Source organism: Myxocyprinus asiaticus, chromosome 46, assembly GCF_019703515.2.
Source record: "Myxocyprinus asiaticus isolate MX2 ecotype Aquarium Trade chromosome 46, UBuf_Myxa_2, whole genome shotgun sequence".
NCBI classification, from domain to species: Eukaryota; Metazoa; Chordata; class Actinopteri; order Cypriniformes; family Catostomidae; genus Myxocyprinus; species Myxocyprinus asiaticus.
Window position 1 is genome coordinate 3,576,019 of NC_059389.1, and position 20,252 is coordinate 3,596,270.

Genomic DNA, 20,252 nt, shown 5'->3' on the forward strand with positions numbered 1-20,252 from the left:
CTGTAATGGTGGTGTAAGTAAATACATCATATCACAAAAATGTATTTGTATTACAATTTAATACTAATTAATGTTAATACTACTAAGTTTTTAATAATAATATTATTATTTAATTATTTAGTTAAATATTACTATATGATATATTTTGTACTCTTATTTATAATATTACGTTTCTTAATATTATTTGTGATTGGATTATTGTCTTATTTAATCTTATTATTGATTATTAATCTAATGTATTTGTATTACTATTTAATAAAAGTATTAATACTAATAATTATGTATTATTATTTAATTGCATTATTAAATTAAATATTACAATATTATATATGTTTTATTCTTATAATTTTATATATCTTACTTGTTTTTTATTCTTATAATATTACATTTATTTCTAAATCATATTTATTTTTCGATTATGGTCTTGAATCTTATCGCCTTATTTGATAGTGTAATATTATGTTTCTTACTCTTATTTTTTATTTTATTATTGTCTTATTTCATCTTTTAATGTTGTTTCTTAATCTAAATTATTTTTATTAATATTTAATAAAAACAATAATACTACTAATTATTTATTATCATTATTATTATTTAATTAATTTAATAATTAATTTAATTTAAATAAATAAATAATAAAATATTAAATATTTAATTTAATATTACAATATTATATATTTTTTATTCTTATTTATAATTTGATTAATCTTATTTAATCGTATTATTTTTTATTCTTATAATATTACATTTATTTCTAAATCATACATGTGTTTTTATTATGGTCTTGAATCTTATAGCCTCATTTAATAGTAATAATATTATGTTTCTTACTTTTATTTGCTATTTTCTTGTTTTCTTATTTAATCTTATAATGTTGTTTCTCGACCGTTTGTTTTGGTATTTAATAAAAAAAACTTTATAATGCTAATTATTTATTATTGACATTATTATTTATTTTTTATTATTATTTATAATATGATAGATCTCATTTAATCGTATTGTTTTTGTATTATTTTAATATTAGATGTATTTCTAAATTATAATTGTTATTTGAATAGACTTATTTAATTGTATAATGCGAATGTATTCCTACTATTTAATTAAAATAATAATTATGCTAATTCGTTATTATTATTTTATTTTATTATAGTACTTAATATTGCAATATTATATAAATTATTAAAATATTATATACATTTGATTCTTATTTAGTATTTAATATATCTTATTTGATCGTATGACGTCATCCGCACATTATTGACACATTTCCCGGCTTCCCTCTCACGGTTACCATCATGGCAGACGAGCAGACTGAGGAGCTGCAGATCGCAGCTGCAGAAATGCAGACTTTACCGAACGGACACTCTCACCCCCTCAAAGAAGACGCGGAACCCGTCGACGAGACCGGGAAAAAGAAGAAGAAAAGGAAGAAGAAGCCAAAAACATCAGCAGTAGGTAATAAAGACGAAGGAAAGTGTCGCGTGGCCTTGCAGAACCGAAAAAAAGACAACATACTACTCTACTATTTAAGACTGTTATTGTATATATGTACTGCATGAGTTTTGTTTAAAGATCGACAGATACTGTTAACGATTATTTTAATGTTTATTTGTCGATAACCAATTTATGATTGTTATTTCTGCTTTTTGACACAATAACAGCTAAATAACTAGACCACAACAATAAAACAATATGTATTATGGCTAATCTATTATTATTATTAGACAGTGTTGGGTGTAATGCATTACTAAGTAATTAATTACTGTAATTAAATTACTTTTCCATTGAAAAATAAAGTAAGGGATTACAGTTACTTCAGATGTAGACTCTAGAACAATTCTATATATAAAAAAAAAATAGAAATTTAACAGCTAATGTTAAAACGTATGTTTTCTAATTTAACGCAGCCCCCTTAAATTCTTTGGACAGTTCATGAATAATTTATTTGGTTTTATTTGAGTGTAAGGGGTTCAGGATGTGCAAGGAGGCGGCGGGAACCGGCAGAACCTTCAACATAACTTTAATGACATAAAAGAACCGAAACATAACATAAAATACATAAAGCACAGTGGCCTCGCTCTCTCTCTCTCAAACTGGCGTCCCCGGCTCGTCTTTATTCCCCTCCTGGCTGATTAGGTGACTCAGCACCGACCTCCTCATCACACTCCTCCACCGCCCGATTCAGGTCGGGGAAACCTCAGGCATGACGTACTCCTCTCCGCTACTGGAGGGGAGGTGTTGCCCTTCCGGTCGTCCTTCTGCCGGAAGGTCTTCCCCGCCTCTCTGGAGCCCTGGGAGATACGAGGTGAGGGAGAGAGAAAAACTCGCTCATCGGTCCCTAGATATGCCGTCACCTGGTCCTCAGCCACTCCTCCGCCCTCTGGCGGACGACAGCCGCTCCTCCCCTGACAGACGGCAGCGAGTCCTCTGACCCCTGGTGGACTGAACGGCTCCTCCCCTTCCTGGCGTATGGCAGTTGTTCCTCTGACTCCCAGCGGGCGGCCGCGGCTCCTCCCTTGGCGGACGGCAGCGAGTCCTCCAACCCCTGGCGGACCGAACGGCTCCTCCCCTTCCTGGTGGACAGCAGTGGTTCCTCTGACTCTCGGCGGACGGCAGCGGCGAGGACTCCACGACAGCGCATCCCTCCTCCTTCCCGGGTTTCGGCACCAGTGTAACCGGTTCAGGATGGGCAAGGAGGAGGCGGGAAACGGCAGTACAGGCAACATAACTTTAATGACATAAACTTAAACATAACATAACATAAAACACACAGACAGTGTGGCCGCGAGCATCTCTCTCTCGAACTGGCACCCCCGTCTCATCTTTATCCCCCTCCTGGCTGATTAGGTGACTCAGCATGCACCCTCACGTCCCGTCCACGTCCTCCTCCTCGTCACAATGATTTATTTGGAAGAATTAAAAGAACAGTTTCATGTCTATCCTTGTATTTTTCATCTGGTCGATGTTGATCAGGGTTTTAGAAAGTAATAAGTAATGCAATTACTTTTGAGACAGAGTAATTAGTACAGTAATCTAATTACACTGTAGAAGATGTAATTAGTAGTTAGTAACTTACCCAACCCTGATTATTAGTAGTAGTAATAGTACTAGTAGTAGTTGTAATAGTAATAATTTATATTTTTTTGCAATGAGTACATATATATGTTTTGTGTATTTATGCTGTACTTGCACTTTTATATATTTGTTGTATATCTATACCCACAACGATTTCCACCAAACCAGACATGTTTCAATAAAGACTATTTTGTTATGTTTTATTAGGAAACCATGAGGGTGAAGTGGAGTCTGACATCACCAAAGTGACAAAACAACTGGAGCAACAAACTATAGAAGACCAAGAGAAGGAAGACGAGGCAGAAGAAGGTTTGTCTGTTTTAAGTCATTCTGTGTGATCATCAGACTAAGAGAAATGAGTCTTTATTGTCATATTTATATGTAGTGCCATATGTTTGAGGCTTGAGCCCAGTAACTGTTTGTTTTTCTATTGATCATTTTGGTGAACCCTTTAAGCTCAGATGGGCCCATGAGAAAATAAAAAAGGTCAATATTAATAACATACAGTCTTGACCAACACAAAATAGGTGTCGTTTGAAAGCTTAGAGGCTCTACTTTCCAATGCATGTAAGCATTACGACCAAAGCTGAACAAGTGCTTTAAAATTAGCAGACAAATGAGAAGTGTTCTGTTTTGATAATTTGTTAATAATTTTACACTGTACATATTATTGTAATCAGTAAAAACATCAAACTGATCAAACAGACATGTGTCATATGTTGTTGGAAAACTCTCAAAGAGTAGAATACAACCAGCCTATTTGTTTTACTCGCAGACAAAAATATAGCGAGTAACAGATGTTTCATGTGAACAGGTCACAAACTTGATGAAAAATAAACAACATAAATTATCAATGTGCACAGACCACACAGCATCTTGCTATCTGGCATCTTGCAATCTGGCTGAAAACAAGTTAGCTTTCCTGGATCATATGACGTCATAGGAAATGATGTAGCATCATGGAACACTAAACCTATCGGATTGGGTTTAGATCGGTGCAAAAATCATCCATATTTGGGCAGAAAGTCATGTGATTGGTGACTGTTACATATGTACATGACATAGACTCAATGATGACTCAAATGGCACAGAATGAAACTCATTCTGTGAAATCTCATTAAAATCATGTCAGCATGCTATGCAAATGTTTAGTCATTGTTGTGTTTGCATATGTAATTAGTTCTTATGTACAATTATTATGTTTTATTTGTTGTACTATGTTATACTAATAGATTTTTAAACTTAAAAGTTGCATATATTAACATTTGTTAATGCATTATGAACTAACAATGAACAATTGTATTTACAAATGCTGTAAATAATTATTATTCATTATTAGTTCACAATGTCTAATGCATTTACAAATGTTAACAAATAGGACCTTATTATGAAGTGTTACCATAATTATGTATATATATATTACTTTTTTTTTTTTTTTTTTGGCAGATGGTGAGGAAGGAGATTCAACTGGAAAGAAAAAGAAAAAGAAGAAGAAAAAGAAAGGCAGTGAGTGATTAATCAAAGACTAATTAAACATTACTAACTTTTAAAATGTTGTGATTAATTATGAGAGTGCAAGTGATCAGTCCTAATGCTTGTCTTATCCTTTCATTTCTTTTCCAGCCAAAGTTCAAACAGATCCTCCATCCATTCCCATCTGTGAACTTTATCCTGGTGGAGTTTTTCCAAAGGGCCAGGAATGTGAATATCCACCTGTACAGGACGGGTACGGACTATGCACACTCATCGTGTGCTTTACACAATCTCAATCCTGCAAATTTTTAAAAATAATTTACTTCATTTGAAATCGGGCCACTGAGCAAATGCATGTGAACCTGAATGTACATGTAAAATGACTGATTAGTCTCTGATCTTGTGTTGATGCTCATAGCGGATCTGTTTTATCTATCTCACAGACGTACTGCTGCGCAGAGGACGAGCCATGAGGAGAAGAAGGTTTTGGATCAGGCTAACGAGGAGATGTGGAATGACTTCAGACAGGCTGCCGAGGCCCACCGGCAGGTCAGGAAATACGTCATGAGCTGGATCAAACCGGGAATGACCATGATCGAGATCTGGTGAGCCAATACCATCATTGAGCTTTACATTTGATGTGTTTACTAGGGCTGTCAATTGATTACATTTATTAATGGAATTAACCCTTTAAGCTCTGAGGTTGTTTTTAAAGATTTCCTGTTTCAGTAGCATACACAAAATTAAAAGCTTATATCTAAAAAAAAAAAAAAACAAGGAGGGTCAAGTGTTTTGTATCATTGTAAAGAAAACATTTCCGTTTTTTTAATGCTATAGATTATGATAAATTCCGAGACTCTCGGCCTGAGAAACTGCTGAAAAAATCTAGAGACAAAAATTTACTATTTTTCTTATTTTTCTGATTTGACATTATATATATATCATGGTGTAAATAAGATGGCTCCGAAAAAAAAAAAATTTCCTTTTTTTTTTCAATCATATCATGTGATACAACAAAGCAATCAAAGCAAAGCATTACAAAAGTAATTTATCTTAGTGTCCAAAAGCCTATCCAAACAAATAAAACATAATAATTGTACATAAGAACTAATTACACATACAAACACAACAATGACTAAAGTTTTCATAGCATGCAGACATGATTTTAGTAATGAGATTTCACAGAATGAGTTTCATTCTGTGCCATTTGAGTCATCATTGAGTCTATGTCATGTACTTGGCACCATCTCCTGGTGGCCATATGTAACAGTCACCAATCACGTGTTTCTGTCCAAATATGGATGATTTTTGCACCGATCTGAACCCAATCTGGTTGGTTTAGCTTTCCATGATGCTACATCATTTCAGATGATGTCATCTGATCCAGGAAAGCTAACGTGTTTTCTGCCAGATAGCCAGATGCTGTGTGCACATTGTGGTTCGTATGGATTATCTAATGATGTGTGTGGGCTTGTTTGAAAGATAATCACCTCGTATACATAATGGTATGATATTTTATGTTCTGTTTATTTTTCGTGAAGTTATAAGTGAAAACGCAGAATACAAGCTGTTCACATGAAACATAATTGTCAAAGACATATACTTAGCTATTATTCGCCATATTTTTGTATGTGTGTAAAACAAATAGGCTGGTTGTATTTTACTCTTTGAGAGCTTTCCAACAACATATGACACATGGCTATTTGATCAGTTTGAGGTTTTTACTGATTACATTAATATGTACAGTGGAAACATTTTCATAAATGATCAAAACGGAACACTTGCAAATTTTAAAGCACTTGTTCAGTTTTGGTCATAATGTCTACATGCATTGGAAAGTACAGCTTCTATGCTTTCAAACGATACCTATTTTGTGTTGGTCAAGACTGGAGTTATTAATATTTGGCCAGCCGGCTTACAGGTTTAACTGCATGATATGCCAATTAATGAAGCACATATAATCAGTATTTGTTGAGAAAGGCCCTTAAATAATTATAAATGTAATGCAAATAGAATAATTCCGCTAATTAAAATACATTACATTATCATGGCAGACAATTATGGCATTGATTAGAAAATACAAAAAGTGGCTTTAAAAGGCAATAAATTGTTTTTCTCCATATCATTCAACATAAGCGGCCCACCGTTCACAGCCATCCATTTTGCAGCTGAATTCGTCAGTCTGTCCGAGCTAGACTTATAATGGCTTATAATGTCGTTCATTGCTTTTGTGGTCAATTATTGAAAATTTGGAGTGTGAAAGTTGTATACTGGTCAAACACAGCTTTTATTAACAATAAAGGAATTGTTCACCTAAAAAAAAGATATATATATATTTTTATTTTTCATTTATGGGAGAACTGCTTCTTAAACTTGAGCAAAACCTTTAGATGATCTTTAAAATGTCTAGTTGCCAGTATTTCTAATGACACTGCTAATCCCAAGTTGTATGTCAGGTTTAATCAGCCAGTCCTGTCTCATTTTTCCATGACAGTGAGAAGCTAGAGGATTGTTCCAGGAAGTTGATAAAGGAGAATGGTTTGAATGCTGGTTTGGCTTTTCCGACCGGCTGTTCTCTGAATCACTGTGCGGCTCACTACACTCCTAACGCAGGAGATCCCACCGTCCTCCAATACGACGATGTCTGCAAGATCGACTTCGGCACACACATCAACGGTGCGGCTCAAAATAACCATGAAGGCCATGCTGGGAATTTCCAGTTTCTGATGCATCTCGACTTGATCTTTAGTGACATTTGATTATTTTGTTGTTTCAGGTCGAATCATTGACTGTGCCTTCACCGTCACCTTTAACCCAAAGTACGATAAACTGCTTGAAGCTGTTAAAGATGCCACAAATACTGGAATTAAGGTAGAGTTTTACCTTAAAGGGATAGTTCACCCAAATATAAAAATTCTCTCATCATTTACTCACCCTCATGCCATCCCAGATATGTGTGACTTTCTTTCTTCTACTGAACACAAATGAAGATTTTTAGAAGAATAAATCTGGTCTGTAGGTCCATACAATGCAAGTCAACAGGGCTTTTTTTATTTTATTATCCCCTTTTCTCCCCAGTTTGGAATGACCAATTCCCACTACTTAGTAGGTCCTAGTGGTGGCGCGGTTACTCGCCTCAATCTGGGTGGCGGAGGACAAGTCTCAGTTGCCTCCGCTTCTGAGACCGTCAATCCGTGCATCTTATGTGGCTCGTTGTGCATGACACCACGGAGACTCACAGCATGTGGAGGCTCATGCTACTCTCCACGATCCACACACAACTTACCACACGCCCCATTGAGAGTGAGAACCACTAATCATGACCACGCAGAGGTTACCCCATGTGACTCTACCCTCCCTAACAACCGGGCCAATATGGTTGCTTAGGAGACTTGGCTGGAGTCACTCAGCACGCCCTGGATTCAAACTCGTGACTTCAGGGGTGGTAGTCAGCGTCAATACTCGCTGAGCTACCCAGGCCCTAGGCCTTATTTTATTAATGAAATATTCATTTTTTTTTATTATTTAATGTTATTATTATTATTATTTTTGTACGGTGAAATATGATCTGTGAGATTCACCCTCTACTTGCAAATGTAGTTTCAAAATGTTGTGAATTTTTTTTTCCATTTTAAGGATTATTATATGTTGTTTATTTCAGTGTGCAGGTATTGATGTTCGTTTGTGTGACATTGGGGAATCAATTCAAGAGGTTATGGAATCTTATGAAGTTGAATTAGATGGAAAAACGTATCAAGGTAAGTTCTCTGTTTTTAAATTGTTTTTAATTTTTTTTATTTAATGTAAACGACTTCAATGTAACACCAGATACAGTCTTACTGATGAGGTTATTGATGTTTTTTTTTTTTTAGTGAAACCAATAAGAAATCTCAATGGCCACTCTATTGGACAGTACAGAATACATGCAGGCAAGACAGTGCCCATTGTGAAAGGAGGGGAAGCCACCAGGATGGAGGTGTGTTCACTACTCATTTTCTGCTTAATTTCATGGTTCATTTACATTTTTTTAATTTATTTTTTGGGGGGGGATTTTTTCCCCTTTTTTTCACCCAATTTGGAATGCCCAATTCCCAATGCGCTTTTAAGTCCTCGTGGTGGCGTAGTGATTCGCCTCAATCCGGGTGGTGGAGGACGAATCTCAGTTGCCTCCGCGTCTGAGACTGTCAATCTTATCACGTGGCTTGTTGAGTGTGTTGCCATGAAGACATAACGTGTGTGGAGGCTTCATGCCATCCACCGCGGCAACCACGCTCAACTCACCATGCGCCCCACCGAGAACGAACCACATTATAGTGACCACGAGGAGGTTACCCCATGTGACTCTACCCTCCATAGCAACCGGGTCAATTTGGTTGCTTAGGAGACCTGGCTGGAGTCACTCAGCGACTTCGAACTAGCGAACTCCAGGGGTGGTAGCCAGCGTCTTTTACCACTGAGCTACCCCCTACATTTCTTTTTTTTAAAGATGCTAACATAGCTTGGTTTGCCAAATTTTTTTGTTATGCGTAGGCCGTCCTATTCATTCAGTTAACCATAACAAACAAAATGGTGAGGGTTAACTGGAAGTCTGTTGGGACACAAGCAGAAGATATGTTCACAGTGTGAAAGTCCTGTTCATTCAATGTGCATGTTTAGGGCTGAGTTTGGGTGTGCCAAATTTATCAAGACAACCCTTAGCTGACAAATCTCTATCAGTTGGCACCACAGGGCTTAAAGAGAGGTGTAGTCAAGCATGTTTTAACATGAATGACCTTTTTCCAGCACTTCAATTTTACACATTATATTTTGTATATTCGCTGTATCCGGTTTTGGGGAAGTTACTTTGAAAATCTAACTTCCCAAACTACTCATAATTTAAAATAGTTAAACTACAGTCAAACTGTTTTAAAAAATGTAGTTAGCTACATTAAAAGTTAATTACAAAAACTAGCTAACTACATTTGAGCTATTTAAAGAAGAGCCTATTTTTAGATGTGTAACAATCGTATGGTGTTCATTAATATCACATGATAGTTATATATTTAATTAGGGTGACAACATTAAATTGGACATAAATGTATACATAATATAAACTAGAAAAAACCTATTTTATATAGCTGAATCGAAATATAGTGATAAACAGCAGCAGTTAACTAAAATATTTGACTTGAGGCTTTGCAAGGCTCAAGTAAATCAGTGATTCATCTGTGAACATGTTCATTTACATGAACTGCCTGAAAAGAAAAACGAATCTCACTAAAATGAATCAGAGTCCCCAACACTATATACAAGTAAATCATTTATTTTATCTGGTTTACTTACATGAACTGTCCGAAAGAACCAGTTCACCTAAATGATTACAAGAATACATGTAAAACATCAACTAATATGAGTAGAATTCACACAAGATCAATAAAATAAGATATTTTAACCACTCTGATGATTTAAAGTAATCCATACACAGTAGAAAATGTTTAATTTGTCTTGTTTACATTGTGAATTAATAGCGCTAAAGCACCAACACACTATACACAGCCATAATATGCACCGATTACACACTGTTATTGTAATTTATGATGACACTGATACCACTGCAAAGATTGGTGTATATAAAAGTGTTAATGGGCAGAATACAGACAAATGAATGATGATAGGCTTGTCTTTGGGCAGATGTGTGAATGGCTTTATACTCAGAATATTTGAGTAGATTTGATTCCTTTTGTAGACTAATTAAACAAATAAAATTGCATTACATGGTCTTGGAAAATGTACAGATCATACAGATGTAGGTAAATTTGCACAAGCTCGCTAATAACTGCACGCTGGTGTGTTCATGTTGACTTACCTTAACTGACTGAATGGTAATTAGCTGTCAGCCTCAAAGTAGGTGGAGCTTCAGGTCACACCTACTGATGACGTGGACCAATGACAGGTGTTTAGCAGCCGGTTAGAAGTTTTTCTAAAAGTTCGCCCAGCTGTTACGAACCACCGAAACGAACACAAAAACACCTTCTTTTTGGCCAGATTTTGTTCTAAATGACGTTACACCCGTTCATTCTTCAATTTCATAGGAAGTATGCAGAGGCCTTTGGGGTGGGCAATAGGTTCTCTTTTTATATGACCGGGGCGGGGGGGCGGTCCTTTTTTTAAATGTATTTATTTTATCCCCTTTTCTCCCAATTTGGAATGCCCAATTGCCACTACTTACTAGGTCCTCGTGGTGGCGCGGTTACTCACCTCAATCCGAGTGGTGGAGGACAAGTCTCAGTTGCCTCCACTTCTGAGACCGTCAATCCGCGCATCTTATCATGGCTCACTGTGCATGACACCGCGGGGACTCACAGCATGAGGAGGCTCATGCTACTCTCTGCGATCCACGCACAATTTACCACACGCCCCATTGAGAGCGAGAAACACTAATCGCAACCAGGAGGAGGTTACCCCATGTGACTCTACCATCCCTAGCAACCGGCCAATTTGGTTGCTTAGGAGACCTGGCTGGAGTCACTCAGCACGCCCTGGATTCAAACTCGTGACTCCAGTGGTGGTAGTCTCCGTCAATACTCGCTGAGCTACACAGGCCCCCTGGGGCTGTCCTTTTTTTTTTTTTTTTTTTTTTTTTCAATTTGGAATGCCCAATTCCCAATGTGCTTCTTAAGTCCTCGTGGTTGCGTAGTGACTCGCCTCAGTCCGGGTGGCGGAGAACGAATCCCAGTTGCCTCCGCGTCTTAGACCGTCAATCCGCGCATCTTATCACGTGGCTTGTTGAGCACGTTGCCACGGAGACATAGTGCGTGTGGAGGCTTCATGCCATCCACCGCGGCAACCACGCTCAACTCACCACGCGCCCCAACGAGAATGAACCACATTATAACGACCACGAGGAGGTTACCCCATGTGACTCTACCCTCCCTAGCAACCAGGCCAATTTGGTTGCTTAGGAGACCTGGCTGGAGTCAAGGGCGGTCCTTCTTGGTCGTTTCGCCATCCGACTGGGAGGGGCACAAGGAAAATCTAGCCCCCCCGTAGACCCGGTCATGGTTCAGTTCTGTGGTTTTTAGTTTTGACTGTGTTTTTGTGCTGCGTTTGCTCTTTGACAGGAAGGAGAGGTTTATGCCATTGAGACCTTCGGCAGCACTGGGAAAGGCATGGTGCATGATGATATGGAGTGTTCACATTACATGAAAAACTTTGAAGTTGGACACGTGCCAATAAGGTGAGGTACAACTTGATATTAGGACATAAACCTATGTTAGTTGTTTAAGGGACCATCTAAAAACATGATAAAGTAACAAGTGATAAAAGTCTTTGTTGTGCTGGTTAGCTCCGCCCACAGTAAAATCTCATTGGTCCCTGTGGTGAGATACATTTCTGAAGCATACATGTGATGCTACAAAATGAGGCATCTTGGAAGGCAGCATAATTTTTCTCCCTACTGTTGGGAATACGTCTAAAAATGTTGCCTTAAAAGTTTTTAGCTATTATCTTTTTTTAACCCTTAAATGCATGGGAATTTCACCAAACACACTTACATATTCGGGTCTTTAGTGGCCCAGAATGTATATCTATTACAAATAGATCTACAAAATGCCCAGATAGTGTAAAATTAGAAAACAATAGAATAGAATATATTCTGATATATTTTGATGTTTTATTTTTCATATATCAAAGAGATGATGCAACAAATATATAGAACAGGATTCATTACTTCCACACTGAAATTTCATGAGATACCACTGACTGTCAAACACACATTGAGCTACACATAACACATAATCTACACTTTTCTCAGGCACTTTTTGAGTCTAAATAGATGCACAACTTAATTTCAGTAGTACACCCAAATGACAATAGCTAAATCATTCTGTTCATATGTTAAACTTGCTATAGTTTACTTCCATGTTACTGCTACATCAAATAGCAATGTCAAATGTAAATCAAGTCAGTCACTGACTATAATATGTATGTGTACAACAGGGATAGGTCGATATATCGATTTTCGATATATTGCAAACCAAATAATTACAAACAATTTCGTGGCATAACTCGATATTTCGAAATTTGCTAAATTGTTTTCTGTCCATGTGATCATAAATGAAATTACCCGTCAAACATCATAATCTCTCTATCACTTGATTTTACCCCTACTGTGCTTTTTTCTACACCATTTACAGGGTTCACACAAGGTCCTTAAAGTGCTTGAATTTAGCTTTTAGAAATTGAAGTACTGGAATACCTTGTTTAGATGAAAATTGCTTGAGATTAAAGCGGATCGTTTCCTCCGTGTAATGTGTGTCCATCAAAGATGAGGCGAATCCACTTTCATTTAACAATATGTCTTAATATCCTTTCTGTTCTTACAGTCAGATAAAAAAGTAAAAAGAAATATTAATTTTAATCTCACAATGTTTGCTGAACCGGAACACTGTGAGCCACTCGTTGAACCCTTAAAGTGACAGTAACTTTTAGCATTTCTTATACAAATGAATGTAAACTCAATGTTATTACTTGTAAATTGTGCATATTATTTCAAACAGTGATAGCGCATATCATTATTATATATGCAATTTCATGATGTAATATAATGTAGAATTTTTGTATGTTTACATAGTTAAATTTTGATTATAATAATGACATTATTTGAAAGCTTATTTGTTTGTAATCTTTTCTTATAGAGAAAGGTATATGAGGAACTCGTATTATTTAAACTTTGAACATTTACTTTGTACATTAACTTTATTTTGATGAGAAATTAAAATGAGCCTTTAGCTCAAACATTTTTTCAGAAAATAAAAAATGTTCTATAATATTTTGTCATTTAAGTGTTGTTATATCGAATCGGGATTATTTATATATTTTTTTTTATTTTTGCTATTTTTTCCATAAAAGAAAGGTTAATGAATACTAAAGAGGTGTGGGCATAACACAAAAAAATGGATGAGGTACAGGGGTTGGAATGAGGTCCTGAGGTATGTGTTTAAGGGTTAAAATAAGGCTATAAATGGAGAAGGTTTTGTTATTTATTAGTATTGGTAATCTAAGCCTCAGTTTTCATGGCCATTAGCATTATTTACCATTGTTTTCCAGACTCCCAAGAGCCAAACATTTGCTGAATGTGGTCAACGAGAACTTCGGCACTCTCGCATTCTGTCGCCGCTGGTTGGACCGCCTTGGCGAGACCAAGTATTTAATGGCTCTGAAAAACCTGTGCGACCTGGGCATCATCGACCCCTACCCCCCTCTGTGCGACACCAAAGGCTGCTACACGGCCCAGTTTGAACACACCATCCTGCTGAGACCAACCTGCAAGGAGGTGGTCAGCCGTGGAGACGATTACTAGGCCTCTACGTCGCCAGTTTTTATAAATCTCTCCTATGTTTTCTTATCATAAGAGTATTTGATGGGTAAAGGCCTGAGTAAGTGGATGAGCTGTGCCTTCTCATTTTTAACATGCTAATATTTGGATTGAGGTTTAGATCAGTGATGGTAAAGATGACCCCTTGTTGAACCATGGCTTTACAGGCACAGATATGCGCTTACCACCTGCCCATAAAGTGCTCAAGAGCCATTTTGTTAACTCCGAAAACAATCTGGTGCACTTTACTTTAACTGTAGGAAATGTGAATTCCAAACCACATTTTCAGATCACCTACATTAGATATTTTAGGCCTTTGAGATTGCACGTCTTTTGTACACAGAAAGCTTTGTTAATTCTTGGTGTAAAAGGAATTGGAAAAATGTCGTTTTTTGATTAATTGTATTTTTTTTTCAAGCGCTATTTGTTTCTTGTTTTCAGTTTGGAGCTTTTGACTGACCCGTTTAGACTGAGATATTGAACAAGCAGCTGAATTAGCTTTATTCCTTAATGCAAGAACAAACTTTAACCTAACATAGAGGCTGATATTAAACAAATAATCATTCATGCACATGCTTTCCTCACTCTTAAGAACAGGCCCTAATAACGGCGATGGAGATGATGATGCGTAAACGTATATATTTTGGCTAAGCTTGGTTTCATGTAAAGCCTGTTTGAAATCAATCACCTTTCTCAGAATAAAGCAGTGTAGTGATTTATTTTGAGGTGCAAATAAAATTTGTAATGAATTATGTGATTTGGAAGTTATTTTGTGTCACATGTTCTTTGTCTCAAGACTTTAACAAAAAAACAAATTGCATACTCTATTATTCTGTTGGAGGTGCGCATTCGTCGTGGCATATTTTCCCCTTATGAAAATCGAAAGTTCCTGGCAAATTTGCCACAAATTCGCCACTGATAATTTTCACATGCAAATGAGCTTTGCGGTAAATTGTCTATTTTTGCCAAAGGTTTGCTGGAAGTTCACCACTACTGTAGAAGAGTTGCAAACTTTTGCGGCGAATCAAAAGCTAATTTGCATGAGCAGCAAATTTGCGGCTAGTTTAGATTTTCTTTTTAGGGTCGACAACCTTATGCAATGTCACAACATTTATTTCCGTCCGGAGTTGCATGAATTTTTGGCCGAGATCTTGTATTGATGACGGGAGAGTCGAACCACTCTGTAAAGTCTTGTCCAGCACATCCCAAAGACTTTCAATGGGGTTACGGTCAGGAATCTGTGGAGGTCAATTCATGTGTGAAAATGATTCCTCATGCTCCCTGAACCACTCTTTCACAATTTGAGCTCGATGAATCTTGCTATTGATGTCCTGGAATATGCCATCAGGGAATAAAAATCCATTGATGGGATAACCTGGTCATTCAGTACATTCAGGTAGTCAGCTGACTTCATTTTATTGCTGCATAACGTTGCTGAGCCTCGACCTGACCAGTTGAAGCAACTCCAGATCATAACACTGCCTCCAGAGGCTTGTACAGTGGGCACAATGCATGACGGGTGCATCGCTTCATGCACTTCCCTTCTTACCCTGACACGCCCATCATTTGGAATAGGGTAAATCTGGACATCAGACCATATGACCATTTTCCATTGATCTACAGTTCAATCTTTATGCTTCCTAGCAAACTGAAGTCGTTTTTCCGATTAGCCTCACTAACAAGTGGCTTTCTTGTGGCCACACAGCTGTTTAGTCCCAATCCTGTAAGATCTCGTCGCATTGTGCATGTGGAAATGCTCTTAATTTCATTATTAAACATAGCCGTGGGTTCTACTGTCAATTTTAGTGATCTATGATCACGATCATTCAAGATTTCTTTCCGACCATGTTTCTTCCATGAATCTGATGGTTCACCACTATCCTTCCATGTTTTAATAATGCCTTGGACAGTTCTTAACCCAATTCCAGTGATTTTAGCAATCTTAGTTTGCTTGATGCAGGCCAATAATTTGCCCCTTCTGAAACACAGTAACATCTTCTCCATGACCACGGGATACATCTTCAGACGTTGTTTAAGAAATAAGTTACACACTGCATCAGTTAGGGTTAAAAGAATTGTTGCCAGCTGAAACATATTAATCACTGCAATAATCATCCAATCGTAGACTCTTAAATATCTGCTTATTTAAATCCAAATTACTAACTTTTTTTTTTTTTTTTTTTTGGCCTGGCAGTGTATGAAACCTGTAAGAAGTTTATCAATAATGTAGCATTTCATAGTAAATAAACCCAAGCTTTGGACCCAAATAAAAATGCTAATTCTATCACTGCTAAGAGCAATAAAAATAATTACATTTTTAACAGAAAAAAGGTGGAATTAGGGTGTAATCGACACTAAAAATGTACATTCAAACCTATCTATCCAAGGTACTATTACTAAAAATAACCCCCACACCTTCAAATGTACAAATACTACATACTAGTTTTAATTCTACATATTACAGGGGCCTGGGTATCTCAGCGAGTATTGACACTGACTACCACCCCTAGAGCCGTGAGTTCGAATCCAGGGCATGCTGAGTGACTCCAGCCAGGCCTCCTAAGCAACCAAACTGGCCTGGTTGCTAGGGATGGTAGAGTCACATGGGGTAACCTCTGCGTGGTTGCGATTAGTGTTTCTTGCTCTCAATGGGGCGCGTGGTAAGTTGTGTGTGGATCGCTGAGAGTAGCATGAGCCTCCACATGCTGTGAGTCTCCGTGGTGTCATGCACAACGAGTCACGTGATAAGATGCACGGATTGACGGTTTCAGAAGCGGAGGCAACTGAGACTCGTCCTCCACCACCCGAATTGAGGTGAGTAACCGCGCCACCACGAGGACCTACTAAGTAGTGGGAATTGGGCATTCCAAATTGGGAGAAAAGAGGATTAAAAAAAAAAAAGATAATTTAGACTTTAAAAAAAAGATGTAGAAGTCAAGCACTGAAATAAATTAAAAGTTGAGTAAACTTAAAAATTAAAGCAGCAAAGTATTTTTTAGTTTACTCAACTTCAGATAAATTAGTTGTGCCAACTTAACAATTCAAGTTGGATTTTAAGTTCCATGAACTCAACACAATAAGTTCAGCAAATTCAATGTTTGAACTAAAGTTTGTTAAACTTGAATTTTTAAGTACAGCTGTCAATAATTTTCAATATTCTTGAAAATAATATAAGGATATTCTTTATAAAGCAGATCCTTAGAACTGAGCATTAGTGATCAAACTGAGCATGCTCAAAAGCCTGTTAGGTCTTCCTTCAACATCAAATTTAATATTTTATGTGCTCACTATTTAAAAATGTAAGTTGCTCTGACTTAAATGGCATAAAAGTTAACTTGATTGTTTTAAGTAATCTCAACTTTTTCTACATTAGATAGTTCAATCAACTTCTAAAATTGAGTTTATCTGACAAAATTGAAGTTGGATTTTTTACATTGAGGCACTTCCAATGGAAGTGAATGGGGCCAGTTTTTGGAGGGTTTAAACAGAAATGTGAAGCTTATAATTTTATAAAAGCACTTGCATAAATTTTTCTGTTAATGCGTGTGTATTATTTGAGCAGTAAAGTTGTTTAAATCATGTTTATTGTTGTTTTAGGGGTGTATGTTACGGCGTCATGGCAATGAAATTGTTAGTACTCGATTTTATCACACTAAAATCAAGTTTACAAGCATAATTGTTTACGTCTTGTGGTTATACTTTTGAAACAGTGAGTATTTAATGTTTAAGGATTGGCCTCACTGTAACTTCGATTGTTTTCCCCGTTTTATTTTTATTTTTTTAAGAAAATGAGGGACGATTTGAAATTATTTTTGTGGTGATCGACATCATGCCACAAATACTGTCAATTGAGCTTAACTTGTACTGAACGCAGAACATTGTGCGTATTTTTACTTTCTACCACTCGCGAACAGAATTCGCTGAGGACAGTACATCTAAAACTTACGTTATGTTATAATTCAATGCTTTATTGTCTATTTAAATATAAAATGTTTATCACAAAAAACAAAATAAAAAAAAATGCTTTAAAAGTCTTTAAAGGTGCTGTATTTTTCATGGAAAGGTATGCAAAAATAAATAAATATCCTACTCCCTGAAAGATATTAATGAAATAATGATATAAGTGATATCTCACCGGACTCTGTGACAGCTCTAGACTCTATAAACAGCAAATAAAAAGTGTTCGTGAGTCGCGGTCTCTGACGCTTTCCGCCCATCAATTATTTTACGTTTTCATAGTATTGTAGTTGCAGCAAATTATTGAGGCTTACTGACATTTTTATGCCATGTTGTTCATAACTGTTGTCAGTTGATGGCGCTATTTTGCTGCTGTTGTTTTTGAAAACAGTTTCTGCATGATATCTGTCTCGATAAAGCTGGTATCTTTGGAGTGCGGGGTTTTGGAAAGAAGAGGCGTGGAATTGCCCATCTAGATTTGCCTTGAGCCCCTATTTGAAAAATGTGTATGACTTTCTTCTGCGGAAGACAAACAAAGATATACTGAAGGACATATGATGTGTTTTTGTCCATACAATGTATGTCATTGGGCACTTCCACTGTGCATGTGTCAAGCGCAAGGAAGTGTGAACGAGCTTCTCTCATGAACGTGCCAAGGAGACTGTGGATGTCAAGATTTCTAGTGAATAAGGATATTTATTTTGTGAGTCTGTTCTCACCCAAAACCAATCATATCAGTCATATGGATTAACCCTGTATAGTCTGACATATGAAAGAATTGTCAGAAAATTATATATTTTTTTTGACATTAAACTGTTTTTACTACCATTAGACAAACTATAAAAAGAAATCATAAACATTTGGTTTTGATCCATTAGACTTTAAAGGTCATTATCCTCCTGAGGTCCAGCAGTCCATTTGTGTGCAGGTTATTTGTTATTGAAGTTTTTCTACAGTGGTAAATCTTGGGGTATTATCAGAGGACTCTCTGGGCTTTTCAGAGAAACCAAATGTTTGAGAGTTTGGCCATGACAACGTCCTCTCCGTAGTCTATAAATATGGATTAAAATGTATCACAGTTCAATTCAGCACATCAAATACAATATGAACAATAAACAGTTTTTATCATATGTATTTTATGCACCAAACACTATATTGACATTTAAAAAAGGGAAATTTTAAACCTTTTTTTTCTGGGTCTCATGAACTTATGGTGAGATGACATCATAATAGCTTGTGATGTAAAATAATGAGATGTTTATAATGACAGAGCCGGCTGCAGATATGAAAATACACAGAAATATTAGTTCACTCTTTAAATATATCTTATAAAATATATATGTCAGAATTTTCAAAGCTCTGTGATTTTTTTGTGGTGTGCATGAATGTAATTTAATGGTGATTGAGAGATTTACCTCAAAAGCCTGTTGTATCATATTTGATACATGGATTTCAAAGGGGCTTTTTCAATAAAATAATATCTAAAAGTTTAATCAAGCACAAGTTGCTTATATTCAGCAAATACTCATTTTAAAATATCAGTAACAATATAATCATTACTGTCACTTTTACTTTATTAAAATAAGCTGTCATTTATCCCAACATAAGAGTCACTTTTCGTGCAAGTCCACCACCATTGGAAATAGATCGATATAAACATTGAAACCACTTTTTTCACAAATAACCACTAGATGGTGCCATAAACATGTGAACTAACATACCATAGGTTATTTGGCTCATCAGCTTGAACAGAGAGTGAAACAGGAGCCTTCAAACGTTGTGTATCAGCATCATAGGGTTAATTTTGTGATGCCTTTATGTCCTTTTTGGAGCTTGAACATTTTGGACTCCATTGACTTGCATTAGGCCTGTATAGACAACAATACATCATACATCCTTCAAAAGATCTTTTTTGTGTGTGTGTGTTCCGCAGAAGAAATAAAGTCATTTTAGTTTGAGACGGTAAGGGTGAGTAAATGATCAAAGAATTATAATTTTTGGGTGAAATATCCCTTTAAAGGATAAGGTAAGGCTTTCCTTAATGACAAAATACACAACGGCAAACTTACAGTGAAGCTCAGAGTCCAATGGTCATGTGTAAAAGATTTATATTATAATATATATATAAAAATATACTAAATATTTTGTTAAAAATGTAATATTTACATATTTAGATAATACATAACAATGAAAGCTGTAAAAAAAAAAAGCCATTTAATGTGTAATTTATAATAAAATATAATAAAAAAGTATTATAAAAAGTTAATCCTTGAAAATAAATTATAAGATTATAGTATGTAATATAGTATGTAATGTATATTTCATTACAATAGTTTTTACCTTATTTTATATAATTTTTTCAATTATAAAGAGTTTACACTATTATATTATG

At 36.1% G+C, this 20,252-nt stretch overlaps 1 protein-coding gene across 1 annotated transcript; it reads left to right on the top strand.

Moving 5' to 3' along the window:
• The first annotated feature begins 1,277 nt into the window (after positions 1-1,277).
• Positions 1,278-14,655, top strand: LOC127435587 (methionine aminopeptidase 2-like). The gene is made up of 11 exons (XM_051689145.1): positions 1,278-1,455; positions 3,283-3,384; positions 4,522-4,581; positions 4,699-4,801; positions 4,992-5,153; positions 7,043-7,224; positions 7,325-7,419; positions 8,210-8,306; positions 8,421-8,524; positions 11,649-11,764; positions 13,636-14,655. The coding sequence occupies exons 1-11, from the start codon at positions 1,296-1,298 to the stop codon at positions 13,886-13,888; spliced, it is 1,434 nt and encodes a 477-aa protein (XP_051545105.1). The 5' UTR covers positions 1,278-1,295; the 3' UTR covers positions 13,889-14,655.
• The last annotated feature ends 5,597 nt before the right edge of the window (positions 14,656-20,252 follow it).